Source organism: Nanorana parkeri, unplaced genomic scaffold (assembly GCF_000935625.1).
Source record: "Nanorana parkeri isolate BGI_ZX_2015 unplaced genomic scaffold, ASM93562v1 scaffold333, whole genome shotgun sequence".
Classification (NCBI taxonomy): domain Eukaryota; kingdom Metazoa; phylum Chordata; class Amphibia; order Anura; family Dicroglossidae; genus Nanorana; species Nanorana parkeri.
In genome coordinates, this window is record NW_017306601.1 from 999,876 (window position 1) to 1,018,778 (window position 18,903).

Consider the following 18,903-nt stretch of genomic DNA (forward strand, 5'->3'; position numbering starts at 1 on the left):
CCCTGCCCTACCAAATTAGCACAGTATGGTAGACTTACCTGCCAAAGCGATTCCCGCCAGCGTTGCTCTCCTCTCTTGCCGGCACACTTCCATCTTCTCCCTGATATTCTTCAAAGTTTGGAGTGTTGGGCCATTTATTGGCAGAACACCAATGACGTAACTCCCTTGCATGCGCACAGGAGTTACTTTATCTGGGAATGCCAGGTCTTTGCACTGAGCTGTGCATGTGTGGCTCAGTGTACAGAAAGAATAGAAAAAAAAAGGTAGAAAAAAGCTTGTATGACATAAAAGACTTAACTTTCATAGAAAGCCTAACAATCATCACATTTGATGACACTATTGGTTGCCATATTGCAACAAAGCAACAATTATATTTTGCCAGATTTAGGACCCTAAATATGGCTACAAATTAAAATGGAAATGTATTTTTAATACCATAACATTGCAAGGTGGCTTGTGCAGCAGTTACTAACTGGATTATGGCTTTATACAGTACAGAGATAGGCCTTTTTTAAAGTATCCAGAGGAAAGCCTGCTCATACCCTTTAAATACTTCTTTAATTCTTCCTTTATAAACCAACACTTTTCAGAGGTAATTAGGGCATCGTTATCTAGTTTAGATAAAATGGTGGGTTAGTGTTGGGTAATAAACTATGAAAGCTTTGTTTTTTTTTGTTTGAATACTGAAAAATAACTGGTATCAAATGGGGACATACAATAGATGGTATCTCACACTGAGGAGTTGGCTCTGCCCTACTTATGCTTAGTATGTATGCCTGTAAACACTTCTTGTCAGTCTGTTCTTGAAACACAACATATTTACAGCATTTCAATCTTCTGTATTGATGTGTATATATGTTAATAATATATAATGTATTTATAGAGAGAGAACTACATGTAATTTTCAGATATACACATCCACCTGTTGGTATTCAAAGACAACAAGCTTCAATTTTGCATAAGAAGCTTTTCTGCTGTTAAATTAAGCAAGGCCAGTAGTGCATGTGCACCATTTGCGGTGAACATAAATCTATTTCTCATTTGTTCACATCATTTAAAAGAGCTATATTGAACCCACGCCTTTAAGCAGCTGTGTCAATAAGAGTTTAGAATAGTGTTAGGTTTGTTTAGTTATTTAACATTATGCAAACAGGGAAATGGTACAGAGGGGTCAAATGTCAAAGTGGTGCAAAAGGGCAGGGTAGGGTGTTATTCACTGCCCAAGTGTGGGCCCTCTAGGGGCAAGGAGTGCAAGATTAGGGTGAGTTTAAGAGGTCTGACAGTAGTAAATGGTTTTCCAATGCAGACTTAGTCACTGTGCTAGAACCACATTTTCCTGAGTTGGTTACCCCTTGTTGGTCAATCCTTGTTCTAGAACAGGTGGAGGATAGAGCATTCCCAAAAGTTATGTAAAAATGTAACTTCATTCTGATGGCAGCAGCAATATGTGAAAGCAGCACTAGAGAAAAGCGTTTGCAGCTTCTGAAGTATTGTCTAGTGAGAAGCGTATAGCCCACTTTCCTAAATGTATTGAATATAGCGAGGCACTGTGAGGAAAGTGTATGGCATAGTGTTCTGCTTGGCAAAACTTAAATTTTTATTTTGTTGTCTGTTCTTGCAGTAAAGCTTAAGGAAACTGACCGAGTAGCATTTAAAGTACTTTACTTGGCAAAAATGATGCGTGTACAAACTTAGTTACAAGAAAATAAAAATAAAACAAAACATACAGGCTGCTACAAGCAAACATACATACACATGCACCCAGCACACTATCCTTCTAGTACATGTAATGGTTTCTAAGAGAGGAAACACTAAAATACTTAGATTCCATAAAGAGCAGGACTTTTTGGAAATTAGGCATTCACAGGAAAATGGCTTCTGGTTATAATCTCTGATGTCTAAGTCCTTTGTTTCAGAGTTCTATGGTGAGTCTTCTCTTGGTCAGAGTGATGTCCTCTCTTGCTCAAAGTTCCATTCTAAATTCTCAGAGGGTTGTATGAAAAGAGTGAAACTTTGGGAGAGTGTGTCTGATCTTGCCTATAAAAAGAGGTTGGGGTGGTGGTGTGTAGCCAGTACTTTTCTTCACCACAATGCATAGTTGTGTAGTGTTGTGCATTGCGCTGCAGCACATGGCCACCTAGAGGTGCATTGCAGTGCCATTCAGATAAATATCAATGCAACGCACCTACACAATAGCATGGCCAAGTAACCGATCTCCCACTATCAAACATGATTGTAGAAAATTATAGACATATAATAATATATAATAAACCATAACTGAGGCAAATGTACCTTTTACTTGCAGAGGGCTCCTGTCTGAGTGAGAAAAGCTGATTTTGGAACTGTTGACCAGGATGCTAAAGAAGTCTTGAGTTATTGTTAATGGACACCAAACCCTTAGTGCTTAAACCTTTTTTTTTGGTTTTGGATAGCGTAAGGAATGTTTATATCTTCTGTCGGGATTTTGCTGTCTCTGTTCTGCTGATTTCATCCTATATATTTGTGATGGTGACCATTGTCTTAGAGACAGAAAGTGATGGTAAATCCAAAATTTTAGATTTGTCACCCGAACAAGAGGTGAGGGTAAATATTCCAATTGGGGCATCTGTTCTGGTGAGGGGAGGGGGATTACCCTCACTTTCTATAGATTTTTGTCTCACATCTTGTTGTGCCTGAAGTTCAGGAAGTGAAGGGAAATATCTCCAATGATAGAAATGATAGTTTAAAACAAAAATGGTGATGTATCCAAAATTGTATGACAGCTCTTGAAAGTACATTTTATGAGCGTTCTTGAACTTTTTTTGGCTTATAGTAAAGGTCAGCTCTATTCAGAGTTATATTGTATGTTCTTCATTAAATTGTCAGGTGGCCCATAAAGTCCAAGAATGAGGCAATCATTGAATTTTGCATTATTACTCTCTGCTTGACCTACTTAAAGGTTCAGGTACAGAATCATGCTGTGATATATTCCAAATTAAAGTAATTTTCCTAATACGTTCAGATGTATGTTATCTTAGAAAGAAACCTAGTCATAATTAATTCAATTTATATATTGTTATATTTTTTCAATTTAAATTTGTTCAAATTGAGTTTCAAGCAACATAAGCTAAACTGTTTAGCTTGGTTAGTTTTACAGGTGTTTGCACTTAGTAGCTTGAGTTTTTATGTTCTGGTTTTTGCTTACAATATAAATATCCATTTATGGTTTTTTAGGATCTCAAAATCCCAAAAATTGTCATCTATATCAAAAACTAGTGGCCCTTAAAATTAACCATATAAGAAAATATGGGCAAATTAAACTAGGCATATGATGCCAAATTCAGAAGCAGAGATTACCTCCAGTTAAAACTATATGTGACAACAAACAGGAGAGACACAATTATAGGCAACTAGAATTATATGCAAATATTGCTTTTCCTTAAAAAGTTGTGCTTTGAACAACTCCCTTATAGCTTTTCTTTTTGTTCTTTATAATGATGGCTGGCTTCTATGACCAGTAGGAAGGCTTGATAGGTGTTAGGTGGTGGGTCAAAACTTGACCTCTTGAAAAGTGGAGATTTGCAGACAACTTCAGCTGTTCATGTCTCTGTAGCTACTGATCATTTTGACTTGTGCTCTTCACTGAATGTAAACTTTTCATTTTATGTTCAATTTGAAAAACCAGGCTTGTGACAAGTTTATTGTACTTAGGAAATGTCTCAATGAAGATCATTTGAGTAGAACTCCAGAAGTACAACCACAATATGTTTTTTTTCTGGATTGAATTTGGAATGTTTTGCTTCTATTAGCAGAATTTCCCCAATAGGACAAATACAGACATTTCACCTGACTTACTGTAATGGAAACACAACCCTTATCCAAAAAAAATACTGTATATCTAATTGATAAAATGACTGCTTGGAGCAAAAAAAAGATTGATTTAATCAGCTACCATAATGTATAGCAGCTGATTAAAGATTATATTTCACTGATCAAACATGATATGAACTATGTCTACCTGAGAAAAAATCAAGATCTCTCCTCTGCGATCATAACAAATGTCTCCATTGTTTTTAAAAATAAAGTTTGTAGAACCAAGACATATTCACCTTAATCCATTATCCCATGTCAGTCAGCATCTCAATTCTCCACTGTACAGCAATGGAATGTGGGCAGGTACTTCTAGCAACCCCATGTCCCATTCAGTTGATATGGACAAGGGTCCTGCACTCAGTAAAGTACAAGTGTTATGATGTCAATGAGAGGTGTGTCAACATGATCAGAGCAATTTCAGCAGACTGGTAATATCACAACCAGAAGAGGCTGATCACAGGACCAAAGAATAAGGTAAGTATTACAGTGACTAAGTCAACAAACGGTCGCATTTCCGTTATTGTTAATTCAACAAAGATTTATTATAAAATCAACAAGTCTGTTGTGCTCCCTGCCTAAGCACTGCCCTCTAATGTTTTTCACCCACCTGGGCTTAATCATAGAGACTATTGATTAAGCCCTGGTGGGTGAAATGTGTTAGAGGGCGGTGCCTAGGTGGGGATTGCAACATGGACTTGTGTTGATTATATAATCCTTTGTGGAATGATGATACCAGGGATGCGACCATTTATTAGTTTGAAGTGTGTTGTTGAACTGAGACAAGTTTGTATGGCCAGCACCCAGTGTTCCTGAGGCTGTCTGGAATTTGCAGTGAGAGTTTTGAAGAGGTGAAACAATGTTGATTCTGCTAAGTGTTACGGGGTGTTATAACCTTTATATTGATAAAAGAGGTAGATATTTTTTGGGGGTTGTTATGGGTCACTTTGCTCATTCTTTTTTCTTTTTGTTTTTAATATGACCATATTTGCTTTAAAAAGGGAACATTGTTCCCTATTTCTCTGTGATGCCATATGCAACCTTCTTTATTTATTTATGTTACCAATCTTAACAGGAATATTACAATTTAAATGCCAGGGATTGTCCCAGTTTACATAAATATTACGTTTTTTAAGGCTTTACTGACTTGTGCCAAGCGTATAGTAAACGTGTAGGGAAAGGAACGGCAAACAAAAATATGCATGGCAATATGTAGCAGACACCTCAAAGTGACTACACGGTCAAAAGTAAGAAAAAGACAACCTATTAAAGAAGATGCTATGGGTTTCATTTACTAGAGGCAAATAGGCTGTTCACTTTTACAAGGGAATTTTCTCCTAGCTTAGTGAATGTGGTAAAAATGTACTTTTCAAAGAATATCCAATCACATGCAACAGTATTTTTGTTTGCACATGATTGAGTGATGGAAGTAAGCAGAGCTTCACCTCATATACAGTACTAAGCTAAGGGGGAGTTCCTTTGCAAAGTGAGAAGCCTATTTGTTTGTAGTAAATCCTTTATCTATCAATGGCACGAGGTAACGGGAAGTAAGAAAAGTGACCTTTATGCTGATATGTATCATTAGGCTTATTTTTTTTTCTTTTGCCTACTGGTTTATTATAAAATGGGGTTTGCTTGAGTAAGAGATGGTAAACATTTCCCTTTAGGTTTGCAAATAGTAGTGGCCCAGTGGTTGGAACAGAAATGTTTCTCCTTGTCTCATGCATCACCAGGCCTGTAATCTTCTGATCTTGTTGCATGTGCCCAGGGAACTCTAAACATTGTAGGAACACTGGTAATTTGAGTAAGGCTCCGTTCCCACTGCGCGATATGCAAATCGCGCGTTTGTCACGCGATTTGCATATTGCGCAATATCACGAGATTTGCAGCGCGATATCGCGTTCAAGCTTGCATTGAGCAAGCTTGAATTGCGGCTAAATCCGCTCCAAAAAGGTTCCTGCTGTAGCGACACACGACCCGTGACAGCAGGACCCTTTGCCCCATTGAAATGCATTGGAGCGCGATATCGCGCGGTAATTTGCCGCGATATCGTGGGAATTACCGCGCAATAAATCGCTCAAGGTGAACGGGGCTTAAGGGTTATTATTTTATGGAAGAGCAGGAAACTGCCTTCATTTAGCATGCAGTATAACAAAACTCCAGTATAGAGATGAGTGAAACTAATTTTTTCTTTTTTTTTTTGTCTCTTTGGAATGACAGATTCCTGTGACATTTTGCTATTTTGGCTAATGGTATTGATGTGCATTGGAAAGGCAAAGGTTTTTGGTGATTTTTTTAAGGGATCAAAGAGCCTTAAATTTCTCCCGAAGGTTATAGAAACTCCTTCTAATGATCCCATATGGTTTTTTTTCTGGCAAAAAATGGACCATCGTTTACCTTTTTTGTTCACAGAAAGATAACAGCAAGTGATAAAAAAATAAAATAAACTGTATACATATATCGATCAAATACATACCAAAAAAAGGAGAAACCACAAATACAAAAAATACTTAATAAAATAAACTATTCTCCCCCTTGTACCCATTCTCCCCCCAAATAGAAATCCACCTAAAAAAAGGGAAAACAATTGTTTAAGGAAAACATTTGCATGAGCAGCTTAATAAGCAAAATTTTGAATGATCATTTTGGCAAACTTTTACCAACTGCAAAATTGGTAATTCATTCCTAGTCAGGCGTTATGTAACCAATTAAAAGTGCCTTACTTTGTTTTCAACAGTTTAGGCTTATGCATATGATAGAAGTGGGATTACTTGACATCTCTCGTGTATGGGAATATATTTTTCACTACAACCACTGTTTAGCTAAAACATATTCAATTCTATTAGGTTACTGGAATGTTTTGAAATCTGAAAGGTCAATAAAAGCTCTTATATAAGCTAGTTTATATGTGTTTTACTAGGCCAAATCTTAAAGGATACTTTAGTTGAACTTGTACATGCAGTTTTAGTAAAAATGCAAATAAAATGACTTACCTTTCCTGTGGGGGTCAATGAGTTTAAGACCATGGCCCACACCCACCTGGTCAACTTCCATCTTTCTTGACTGCGCAGGAAGCCACTCCTGGCCATCCTTGGAAGACGGACCACTTACGCATCCCAATGCAGAACCCTTTACCCGTGTCTCATTGGCTTCCTGTGCAGGAATGCACGGTGGAATCTAACCTAGATGATGTAGGCTGCATCCCAAAGACTCACAAGTCCCCACAAAGAAGGTAATGTAATCTGCTTTTTTTTATTAAGAAGAGTATGTTACTTTAGATAAATTATTGGATCTACGCTATACTGTATTAACACACATGTTAATGTCTTTAAAAACAGGCTTGTATATAAACAATGTTGGGATTTTTTGGCATGGTTCATTTTATCTGTCAATATTTTGTATTAATTGGTTGGCTGTGGCTTTAACTATCAGAAAATTCAGATCTCTGTTCATGCTTTTCCTAATCATTTAGTGCCCTTTCACATGAAGCCTTGACTAATTGCAGTAAAACAGCATAAAAATGTTATGTGCATGTGTCTTGGTTTTGATGTGTTTTTTTTCCCCATAACATAGATAATTATTGATATATATATATATAGTCCAAAGGTAAGCACCACACTCAGATAAGAGTAAAAACTGCCTGGGTGCACTCAAAGCAATTTGATGCAAATGGTCCAGTGGAAGTGGCACAGGTCTTGTAATGAAGCAACATAGATACATTTATTGGTTGACATTTTAACATGGCACTTCTTGTCTTTACAGCTGACTGAAATAATGCTTCATTCCTACTCAAACGTGATGCAATTAAAAATTGAATTATTGCTTATGCCACAAAGATATTCTAAAGTGGCCTGGGTAGGCTTGTTGGCACCCTTAGAGAAGGTTATAAATAATTGTATCATAGTGATATTTCACATGTCACCAATCTTGTAATCTGTCAGTATGCCTATTTAAATGGAGAAAAGTAGTGACTCTACTGTTTGGTATCATTGTGTGCACCACACTGAACAGGGTCCAGGTAAAGCAAAAGAGAGAGTTGTTTAAAAAAGAGATTAGAAAGAAAATTATTGACCAGCATGTCCAAGGTAGAGGCTATAAGACCATATCCAACCAGCTTGATGTTCCTGTGACCACAATAATTTCAGCAGAAAGTCTGTGTGGCTCCGATCGGGCCACACAGTGAAGATGGCCAGAGCTGGGTCTGGATGTAAGTATAAGAACTGGCAGGCAGCATGTGGGAGTGGTGGCAACTTAAATAGGATAGGATTTGAGCTGTGGGTGACCTCTGGCACTGAGAGCCTAGTGAAAAATTGTCGGCCAAATAGTGACTGTATCCAATCAGTTGCAGTCACTGTTTAGGTATTCAGCATGTGTGGTACCCACTGGCTGCTGAATGCAATATTTGACATGGGAGGTTATCATGGATGAAGAAATCCATAGATTTTTTCTTTTAACCCCTAATGATCAACTAATGATTACTTTTGATAGTAACAAGGAGAAGATAATGCAGTTTAGAGGTTCTCCTCTCTTCTTCTTCATCAAATGGATGGGATAGGTTCTCAGGGATAATTAGGAACATGGGAACTGATAATAATGTAGCACAGGCAGAGAGAAAAGGATGATATCAGCTGACAAGATTTCTGGCAGGATCAACAGGTATTTTTAGTAAACACTTTAATTGTTCTGGTTTACCCACTGTTTAAGTAGAACGTTAATTCCCTATTGAGTATGTATTGCTGTTCATAACTCTGACCAAGATATTTCCCCCACCACTCTTACAGGTCAGGCAGTGGGGTTGGTGCTTGTAGTGCATGCTCTATTTTTTTTAAAGATAATTCATACAAGGCATTAAAGTTAAGACTCTCAATGAGCACATTGTTATGGATCAGTGACTCAGGAATATCAAACTCATAAAACCAACATGACAACCAGGCTGCTAGCATTTTCTAGATGATATGTCAGCAGTGACATAAAAAGGTTTGTATGATAAGCGTGTAGTAAGTCTTAAACTAGTTTCCTTCTCAGAAGTGTAGACAACCTTCTTAGATCACTATAACTTTTAAGAGACTTTGTCACTATTCAGAGTCTTTTAAAAAAAACAACTGTCAATCCACTTGTACTCACTTTTCCTGTGCTCCCTTACCATTCCTCTGCTTCATTGAAGTTGCTGTGATATACCCAGTGTTTCTGGGTACGGGGGAGCATGTAAGCCCCTCCAATAATGCAATGCTCAAGCCTGAGTGGTCAATCACTAGGTCTGCTTAGAGAAAAGAGAGGTGACAATATCAACCCTGTGTAAGTAGCGACACCATCTGACACAAAGCATCCAGTTAGGACTGCAAAGTGCTGGGGAGCATGGGCAAGGCCAGTGTAAGAACTTTGCACTAAATAGGCAAAGTGATCGTATATTTTTACTTACATGCAAAACAAATGAACATTTGCGAAAAAAATTAATATAATATATTAATTATATTTAATTAATATAAGTACTAAATAATTTGTGTGCCCTTGCTTGCAGTTAACTTTTGATGCATTTAGGTTCTGACATTTTTTTTACTTCCTAGGATAAAGAAGTTAACCTGGAGCAAGTTCACCGAAGAATGAACAGTTTAATTGATGAAGATATGGCTCATAAACAAATCTCCACTGCATCTATTGAAATATCAGCACTGGAGATCGGTGGCATGTCATCTAGTCAAACCCTGGAGCCAGTTCGGGAATATCAGAATACTCAACTTTCAGTCACCACCTTTTTACCTGAACATTCAAGTCACGGTGGTGGTAGAACACATAGTTCTGTTTCAAGCAGTAACTTACCCTTACCTCTTAGCAGCTCATCAACCATGCCCTCTATACAGTGTAAACACAGATCGCCAAACGGAGGACTGTTTCGTCAGAGTCCTGTGAAAACGCCCATGCCATTATCATTCCAGTCCATGCCAGGGGGACCAATTCCAGAAGCCATTGAGCCTTCTCATGGAACATCTATATAGTTATAAAAAAAGGAGGAAAAAAACCTGCAAAGCTTTTTAATACAACTAAAAAAAGAAAAAAACATAAAAACTCTTACGTTTTTCTTGTACATATCTGTAAATAACAAAAGAATGAAGTGGGGTAAAAGTGTATTTTGAATATTCCCATTTTTTGAAGTCAGTAAAACAAACAAAAAATGTATGAATGGCTTTGTAAATTTTGTTCTATATAAATAAAACAGCAACTTACTTTTGACCCTTCTCAAGTGCCAAAGAAGACCTGTGACTGGGACAGAAGGCCGTTAGCCTTTCGACGTGTTTCATTTTTAGTTAGGTTCATTTAATGCCTCAACTTTCACACAATTACAAACAATGTTCTAGTCACTGCTCAGCATTTCATTTTAATAGGCTGAAAAACAATTTAGAGACCAGCATTAGTATAAAAAATAGTTGTGTGCTAAAACAAAATGATAAGAGTCAGTTAAATTACAACTGAAATGTTTCCTTCTAACAAGAAGTATCTGGGATTGAATCTCCACAAAATTCTAGGTTAAAGCACTGGTTTATTAAATTGTATTTTATGTGTACCGTGCTGTGTGGCCTTTTGATTTAACCTTTACAATTGGCAGGATCTATGATATCTTTGGTGGGAAATGGTGAGGTTAGAGGTGAAAAGAAAAATCTGTTGAGCGAAACCTGTAATCATCTTTTTTGTAGCTTGTACAATGAAATGTTGGTTGGGACTGATGATTTATAAATGAGAAAGTTAGTTGATGGAACACACAGTTTGTGCTTGTGTCCTGAGTTCTCAAGTACACTTCTTGCCACTAAGCAAACATAACTTAGTGTTTATACACAGAACTTTCAAAACAGCACATTTATAATATGTACAATTTGTTTTATTCCAATTCTTAAAAATCCAAAACAGACATACTTTTTGGCAAAAAATTTTTTTTTTTCTTTTTTACCCTGGCTACACAAAGAGTAGCCATACACATCTCTATATTCATAGCAGTTTTTTGAACTTTTGAACTATTGTGCATGACTGCTTGGTGGTGTCTGAGCTATATCTTCACTGATAATGAGTTATCAACTGTAATAAAAGTGTCTTATTATTGTTCACAACGATTTTCCAATAGGTTGAAACATATCTGTAACCAATTAGTAATCACTTTATTCTCTATAGAAAGGGAAACAATCATTTCACCATCTTATGTTCCCAATAGTGTCAGGGAGTTGAAGTTGCAGTAGGTATTATCTTGGGTAAAGTAATTACCCATACATGGGCAACTGTGACTACTAAACTAAATATTGTTTGAGGTTGGTTGCTTTTAGAAAAGGGCACTGTAGTCTTGTTCCTCTAGGTAGCAGAGGCACACATGTGTCTCTTCTTGTATATAGTAGACATGTGCGATTCTTTTCGGAAAAAACAAATTTCTGATTAATTTTGTTCGTTATTCAGAGATTTTCATGTATTCGAATAACAAAAATGACGAATGAAAACAAATTTCGTCCAAATCCCAAAACAAATTGACTTTCGGACCCAAATCCTGAAAAATTAAATAATGCAAAATCCAAATCAAGATGAAACTAAACAATTTTTTTTGCTGCTGCACATGTCTAGTACATTGTTTCGAAAAGATTTGTTATTCTGACAAATTTTCAGAAATTTGTGCATTTGGATGCATGCAAATTTCCAATTCAGATTTGTACATTCGGATGCATGCAAATTTTTTCAGAAATCTTTACATTCGGATGCACGCAAATTTCCAAATGATAGAAGTAACGGATGAAAAAGAATAATGAATGAAAAAGAATACGAATTTCCGATAACAAACATTCTGGATGTATTCAAAAAAAATGTTTCCGTTAACAGTAGTATCATTGCAGCAAAGTCAACATTGGACAAAAATTATTTTATTTTTTTTTACAGTCCAAAGTGTGATGTTCCCCCTAAGTGATACCAGACCCCTTAGGTATGGTAGGAATGTTATGAGGGACCCCCTATGTTAAAAAAAAAAGTGTGTGGGGTTCCCCATTAAAAAGTCTTTTAAATAAAAAAAAGTCAGTTTTTGACAAGTCCTTTATTGAAAAAAAAAATGGATCCATCAATGTAATCCAGCATCAATCACAATGAACGATGCCCACCGACTTGCTGAAATAAAAAAAGTCGCACTGCACATCGACCCGTCCGAACCCATCGAAGACTCAGGCTGGAGCTGTCATTTTGCGGTGAATGTAAATGAATGGTGGAGAAAGCCGTGACGTCACTGTGCTCATTATGCCCATTTTACATTCTGAGCTGTCATCGAACATAAGAGCATTCAGGAGCTCCTATTCATGAGCTCCCAAATGCCATTCGGGTCTGGGAGCTGAGGTGTCATAATACTACTCATATGACACCTCGGCTCCCAGACGCGAATAGCATTTGGGAGCTCCCAAATGCTATTGTGTTCTATGACAGCTCAGAATATCAAATAGGCGGAACAAGCCCAGTGGCGTCTTGCTCTGCCTATTTGTTTACTTTCATGCTGGAGCTGTCATTTTGCGGCAAGTCTTCGTCGGGTTCGGACAAGTCATTGTGCAGCAGGACTTTTTTATTTCGGTGAGTCGGCGGGCGTCTATCATAATTGACGCTGGATGACATTGATGGATCCATTTTTATTTTTTTTAATAAAGGACTTGTAAAAATATATTTTTTTTCAATTAAAGGACTTTTTAAAAATGTGTGGTGTCTTTATTTACACTTTTAACCCTTTGGTGTACCCCTTACTCATTCAAAAGGGGGGTACAGCAGCATCCTGGTGCCCTTTAATTAAGGGGGAACCCTGATGCAAATAAGCCCCCCTGCCAGCAGACCCCCATAGCCATCAGGCCAGGGTTGTGAGGAAGAGGCCCTTGTCCCCATCGGCATGAGGGCACCCTCCAAATGGCCTGGTATGGCACGGGGAGGGGGGCTGCTTAATTGTCCCCCTTTCCTACTATGCCAGGCCGCTGGTTGGATCAAGGGTCTAGTAGGAATTTTAGGGGGACCCCATGGTTTTCCCCCATTTGTAGGGGTTCCCCCTTAAAATCCCTACCAGAAGTATCTGGTATGATTTTTTGGGGGAACCCCACACACTTTTTTTTCTATTTTTAACTTGGGGGTCCACTGCCAAAATTCCTACCAGACTTAAAGGGTTTTCTGTGTACTATAAAATAATTTCATTCGTTTCCCTTTTGTCTAATGTCACTTTGCTGTAATGAAAATTTGTTTGTAACAAAAATTCGTACATACTATCGCTAATGAAATTTAACAAAAATTTGGATTTTGTCCGAATCTGGTAACAAATTGACTTTCGGACCTGAATTATTATTATTATACAGGATTTATATAGCACCAACACTTTACAATATAAGGAAGACATTACAATCACAATACAATTCAAGACAAGATGTAAGCAGGGCCCTCAATTTTAAAGGGAGGTGGTAGTGATACATGAGGCGGTCCGAAAAATGAAATAAAAAATCAAAATGAAAACTAAACAATTTTTTTTGCCGGCTCACATGTCTACTTGTATAGTTATCAGTCACATATTATTTTCCCTAATGGCAGTAAACACCACAATTTCATAAAAGTTCAGGGTAGGACCATTGTAGGAAGATGTAGCTGTCGATGGATGTGTGCCTACAGGCTCCAGTGAAAGAAAGTCTGTATGAAATACTATACATTAATGTTACTATCACTATGGCTGTATAGAAAGCCACCTTGGGTTTTTTATTAATAATTTTTATGGTTGCAATGAATAGGGTCATAATCTATTTTTTAAATGAAACCGTTATTACCAGATGAGTAGTGATCATTTTTAATATGACAAAAGTTGAAATATTTGTTACCTGTCTCATTATAGGACAAGTAAGATTAACAACTTGAATTTAAACCTTATCATGGGACTAAACTCTTAGAAGGGTATGTACACATATCACTGGTCAACACATGATCAATTTTACAGAAATATATATATAAGCATATATAATATTTATGTTGCTTGTAGAGATTACTTTTATTGGCCAGTTGTATTTTGTAATATTGCTCTTAAATAATGTATTCTGAAAGCCTAGCAGAAAGAGCACACACTTTGAAAACTGTATTTTGATCATGATTTACAAATGCACAAATCAAAGAAATGGGGGATTATTCCCTTTACATCACTCATCCTTTACCATGACATACCTTTTGATCTTTATCACAACTGTTCCAATCACAGTTGGACCCCTACCTGTATCTGACAACTGTTGTGTAAGTCTCCTTGTTTGGAAATAATTGGAAATAATTCATTAATAATCACAGAAAGAAGTGGGGAGGGATGAAAACAGGTGTGCAAGTGACTAAAATGAGTTTAACATACTACAATTACTTACATTTATAAGGATGTATGTGAATATGTATATATCAGATATATTTCTAGAAACCTGTAAAATGTATTTATTCTTTTCTGGATTTTTTTTCTCTTTTTGGAAAAAAGTGTTCACAAATTCACACAAATAAGATATTTTGCTTTTGGCTTTTTAACAGCCCAATAATGTAAATGTATCTTGTAAATCTTTCATTTCAGGAATCATACATTCTTATCTGCTTCTATACATTCATGATGCAATGATACAGTGCATAAAGTTATGTTTTATGCAAAGAGAAGCATAGGACTGAATGTGAATGTAGGAATGATTCAGGATAAAAATATGGGGATTGCAATTGTCCACTTGTTATCCAGGGATCCTCATCACTGAGCTGTATTTAATGAGTAGAGATCCTCATCACTAAGTACATTACTGAGTAGAGATGGGTTCACTTAGCTTAAATTAAATTAGGTAAAGGCTGTGTGAATCAATTTATATGAATTTATTAAAAAATCCCAGTGAATGTGATTGTGCTTTCTTCTTAGTATGATATATATTTGTATATCTGACATGTGGTTTACAGGTAAATCTATACTCAATCCAGTTGTCCAACCAAGTTTAACAAATACTGTTCTTTAGTTAATTTGCACATGATTGGGTAATGAAAGGAAACAAAGCTTCACATAGGAGATGACTAGCCCAGGCCTATGCCTTCACAAGTCAACAATGGAATCTTTTATTTTTCTTCCTGACAGGTTCCTTTTGAAACTTCAGTTAATGCATTATTTAGAATGCTATTTTGGATGAAGGACCAGTCCAGCTAAAGTTTTATATTTCAGTTTTGGGTTAATTTCAGGGGGGGTGGGATTGCCTTTCAGTTTTCTTTTTTTTCTCCCAAACTTTGTAGGTAGAAGATATGTATACCTGAGCCACTGAATTGCCACAGCAATGCTGATCAGTGTTAACCCTGCATTCTATTCTATTTTATTCCAGAAAATGCAAGAGGTGCAAGAGTGAGAAATCAAACAAGGATATCTGACCTCAGCTGTTACCAAGAGATAGCAGAAGGCAGTGGGTAATTTAGGCCACCAGCATCTACCTATAGCTAAACATGTATTTGAAAGGACAAAGCCTTTGAATGCATATTTAAAAAAATTGCATAATGCATGGCAAACACATTGCTGTGACTGTATAGCTGATAAGAGTAGAAACAGATATACCTCACATTAAAAATCTCCAAAAATCTTTTTGTATTAAATTCAAAAGAGCATATACAAGTTGCATGAAAAGCACAATACACAATATGTTTCATATTAAAAAAAATAAACAAGGGTAAGGTACAAATGGGATGGAGCAAAGTCAAACAGAAATTGGGTATAAGGGCAACATCAAAAGGGGGAAGTACGATATTGCTATGTGATAGGCAATGTGAATGTGTAGTATGGAAGATAAGACTTATGTGTAGTATGGTACTTTTAATATGGAGAGGTAGTAAGGGATCATGTTCAATTAGGGCAATGTACTTCAAATGTTACTAGGGGATATCCAGTAGTGTAAGAGAAGGGTATGGTTAGCAGGTTAAGACACTTAAATTATGCATTCTTTGTGAGTGAGCCAACAGGACCAATTTGGTTTTATTTACACTATGTACAGTTAGATTTGGCAAATACTGTGTTTCCCCCGAAAATAAGACACTGTTTTGGCTCAAAAAAAACACACTAGGTCTTATTTTTGGGGTAGGTCTTATTTTTATTTTTTTTAATGTACAACAATCCACACTTATTCATGTACAACAGTCTACATGCATTCATGTACAACAGTCTACATGCATTCATGTACAAAAATATGGTGATCAGGGCAATCAGGGGTGCCGTACATTTCCAAGAGCAATTTGCTAACCAATCGCTGGCCGAAGCGCACTTTCACTATCGATTCCTTACAGGTGGAGTGCATTTGGTATCACTCCACCTGTGACAGGAGCCGGCGCTATAGAGGAGGCATCGGCTTATTCGGCTCTGCTCCCTCCGGTGCCGCCTCGCTTCCTCTAGTGCTAGCTTAGTTGGCACCGCTGATTCTCTCCCGCGGCTCTTCAAGCTCCCTCTTATGACACCACCGGGAATGATCACAACTAGGTCTTATTTTCGGGGTAGGTCTTATATTTTAGCAATTCCCAAAAATAGTACTAGGTCATATTTTCGGGGTAGGTCTTATTTTCAGGGAAACAGGGTATATATTTAAATTGAGCATTGGTGTTTAGGATATCCATCATGGATTGGAGCACAAGAGGTTCCTTTCATTTTCACAATCTCAATAAAGATAATCTTGCAGCTATAAAGGTATGGGATACAAAAGTGTGGCTGTCAGGGGACCTTGAATCTATTCCTAAAACAGCAGGAATAGGATCACATGGAATAAGAACAACAGAGGAGATAAGGTGGAAGACTCCTTTCCATTATGACGTTAGTTTATCACAAAACCACCAGCAATGAGAAAGGGATCCTACTTGTTCACAGAGTCTCCAGTATAATGGAGAGGATTTAGGGAAACTTTCTTTTTTTTATAAATTCTGTTTTTATTCCAAGAAAATTTAAAAAAAAAAATACAAACAAAGGTACATAACACATAACATTGTCAAACTGTATGTAGTTACATAATCAAAGCATTGTACGTTGTCACAACACAATTTAACCACAGAAGTGCCCCTAACTTCATCCTGTCCTATATAAAAAGCGTGACATCTCTGGTGTGAGACCATGGCCGTCTCCATGGTGTGACCAGGTATGGTGGGTCCTGTATGGTACTATGCAGGTATAGAGCCCTGTAATTAACCCACATCCTGATATGACAGGTATGATGTCAGGGGCCTTTAGGTATGAAAAAGGAAAAGGAGGGAGGTAGGGAAGGAAACAAGATTGGGAAAAGAGCGGGTAGGGATGGCGGTTTCTCTCTCAGGCAGTAAATCCTAACTGTTCATTAACAGTTGGTATTCCGTAGAGTCGAGGAATTCAATCCAATAGAACCATGTGGAGCAAATTCTAGACACCGTGTCCTTTATGGAGCTGGTGAGATCTTCCATATGTTTAATATCATTAACTCGCTGGAGCCACTGTCGTATGGTGGGCGGCGACGACTGTTTAATAGGGGGCAGCCCTGTCTGGTGCCATTAAAAATTCCAAACGAGTCTGACAAGACACCGTTAACGCGAACTCTAGCAGAAGGAACAGAATATAGGGATGTTATCCATGTTAGCATTCGGGGACCCAAACCGATGTGCTCCAAGGTAAGCCGCATGAAGGACCAGTGGACCCTATCAAAGGCCTTTTCTGCGTCTGTGGACAGGAGAAGACATGGTCGGTCCTCTGACATTAGGGAAACTTTCAACGAGTCTCTGGGGAGTGTAGTACCATTTATAGAAGAGCTTCTGTACAGATTCCCAATGGTTTATGCATTTCTAGGATTTGGAGGGCCAGTCCATGGCGGAGCACCATAGTTTGATGGAAATCAATAGCTGTAGTTCTCTCTCCCACCAAATTATTGAAGGTAGCTTATCCATAGGGTTCAGTGTTGAAAGTCAATTATTAAAGGAGGAGATTCTTTTATGGGTGTGAGTGAAGTTTGTAAAGTGGGAAAGGGTGTCCCTGATAGTGGAATTGGCCTTTAAACAGAGAGAGGAGAGGTAGTGCCCAATCCTGAGAAATTTGTAGACATCTTTATGAGGGACAATATATGTGTTGCATAAATGATTGAAATAAACTACAGAGGCATTGAGGTATAAAGCACTGATATTGGTAATACCTAAAGTCTCCAAACATCTTTTCAACTTGAGTATAAGACAGAAGGCTGAAAAGAAAATTTAAAAATGCTCTCTAAGGATGTGATTCATTTATGCTTGCTTGCAAGAACTAAATTTTTGATGGATGTAAATGTATCTATTTTTATGAAGGATAATATATTATGTTTAAAAGCTTTTAGATATTAAAAAATAAAAGTATACTTTTGCTTACATTTTCAAATTTATAATCTTTACCAAGATTTTTACAATAGTTACAGATTTACAAAGCTTCACTATAGTGTTAAAGACATAAAAACAAATATGTGATAGATTTAACTATGAACTTAGAGACCATTTTATTTGGGGGAACTGTCTAAATTTCAAAAAGCCCCACTGAGTTTTCCTTAATAACACAACATGCAAATTCTATATTTTTAAACGCTGTTTTGATATTCTGCATTCCATACTTTAAATTCTTGTGTCTTGAGGTTGCTTCTTTAATTAACTGTATCATACAGTCCCCTTTTGCCTGTTTTATTTTTAATGCTGAGGATGCACAAGCAATGAACTGTCTGGAATAACTTGAATGTCTACATATTGTAGATGCATATGCAAACAATTAGGCCTACATAGAACAGATTTTGTTTTGAAATATAATGAATAAAACTTTACACTGTACATACAAGACATTGGAAGAATGCACAAAGGTTCACTTGTTACTGATGTTGTAACCTTTATGGCAAATTACCATCTTGTCCTATATTTCAATTTAAACTGGCTATATTTTATTCTGATATTGATTTAAAGCTGAACTGTAAGCACACATAAAATGCACACAATTAATTATGCTCTGTATTCATTAAATAAAAAAAAACACATTTAATGATTTATTAAAGGCAGCCATCATGAGTATTTAGATTTGCCCTGATATCA

At 37.0% G+C, this 18,903-nt stretch overlaps 1 protein-coding gene across 5 annotated transcripts in view; it reads left to right on the top strand.

The window, feature by feature from the left end:
• The window catches only part of GRID1 (glutamate ionotropic receptor delta type subunit 1), a 941,602-nt gene extending 931,633 nt beyond the window's left edge, over positions 1-9,969 (top strand). For 3 of the 5 annotated variants that reach the window (XM_018558342.1, XM_018558343.1, XM_018558345.1), the window contains one exon: positions 9,414-9,969. In XM_018558342.1, the coding sequence (XP_018413844.1) occupies positions 9,414-9,842 (429 nt within the window). In that variant the 3' untranslated portion in view covers positions 9,843-9,969. Of the gene's footprint in view, positions 1-6,920; positions 7,082-9,413 lie in introns of all 5 variants that reach the window. The other 2 variants (XM_018558344.1, XM_018558346.1) reach the window with 2 other exon arrangements.
• The last annotated feature ends 8,934 nt before the right edge of the window (positions 9,970-18,903 follow it).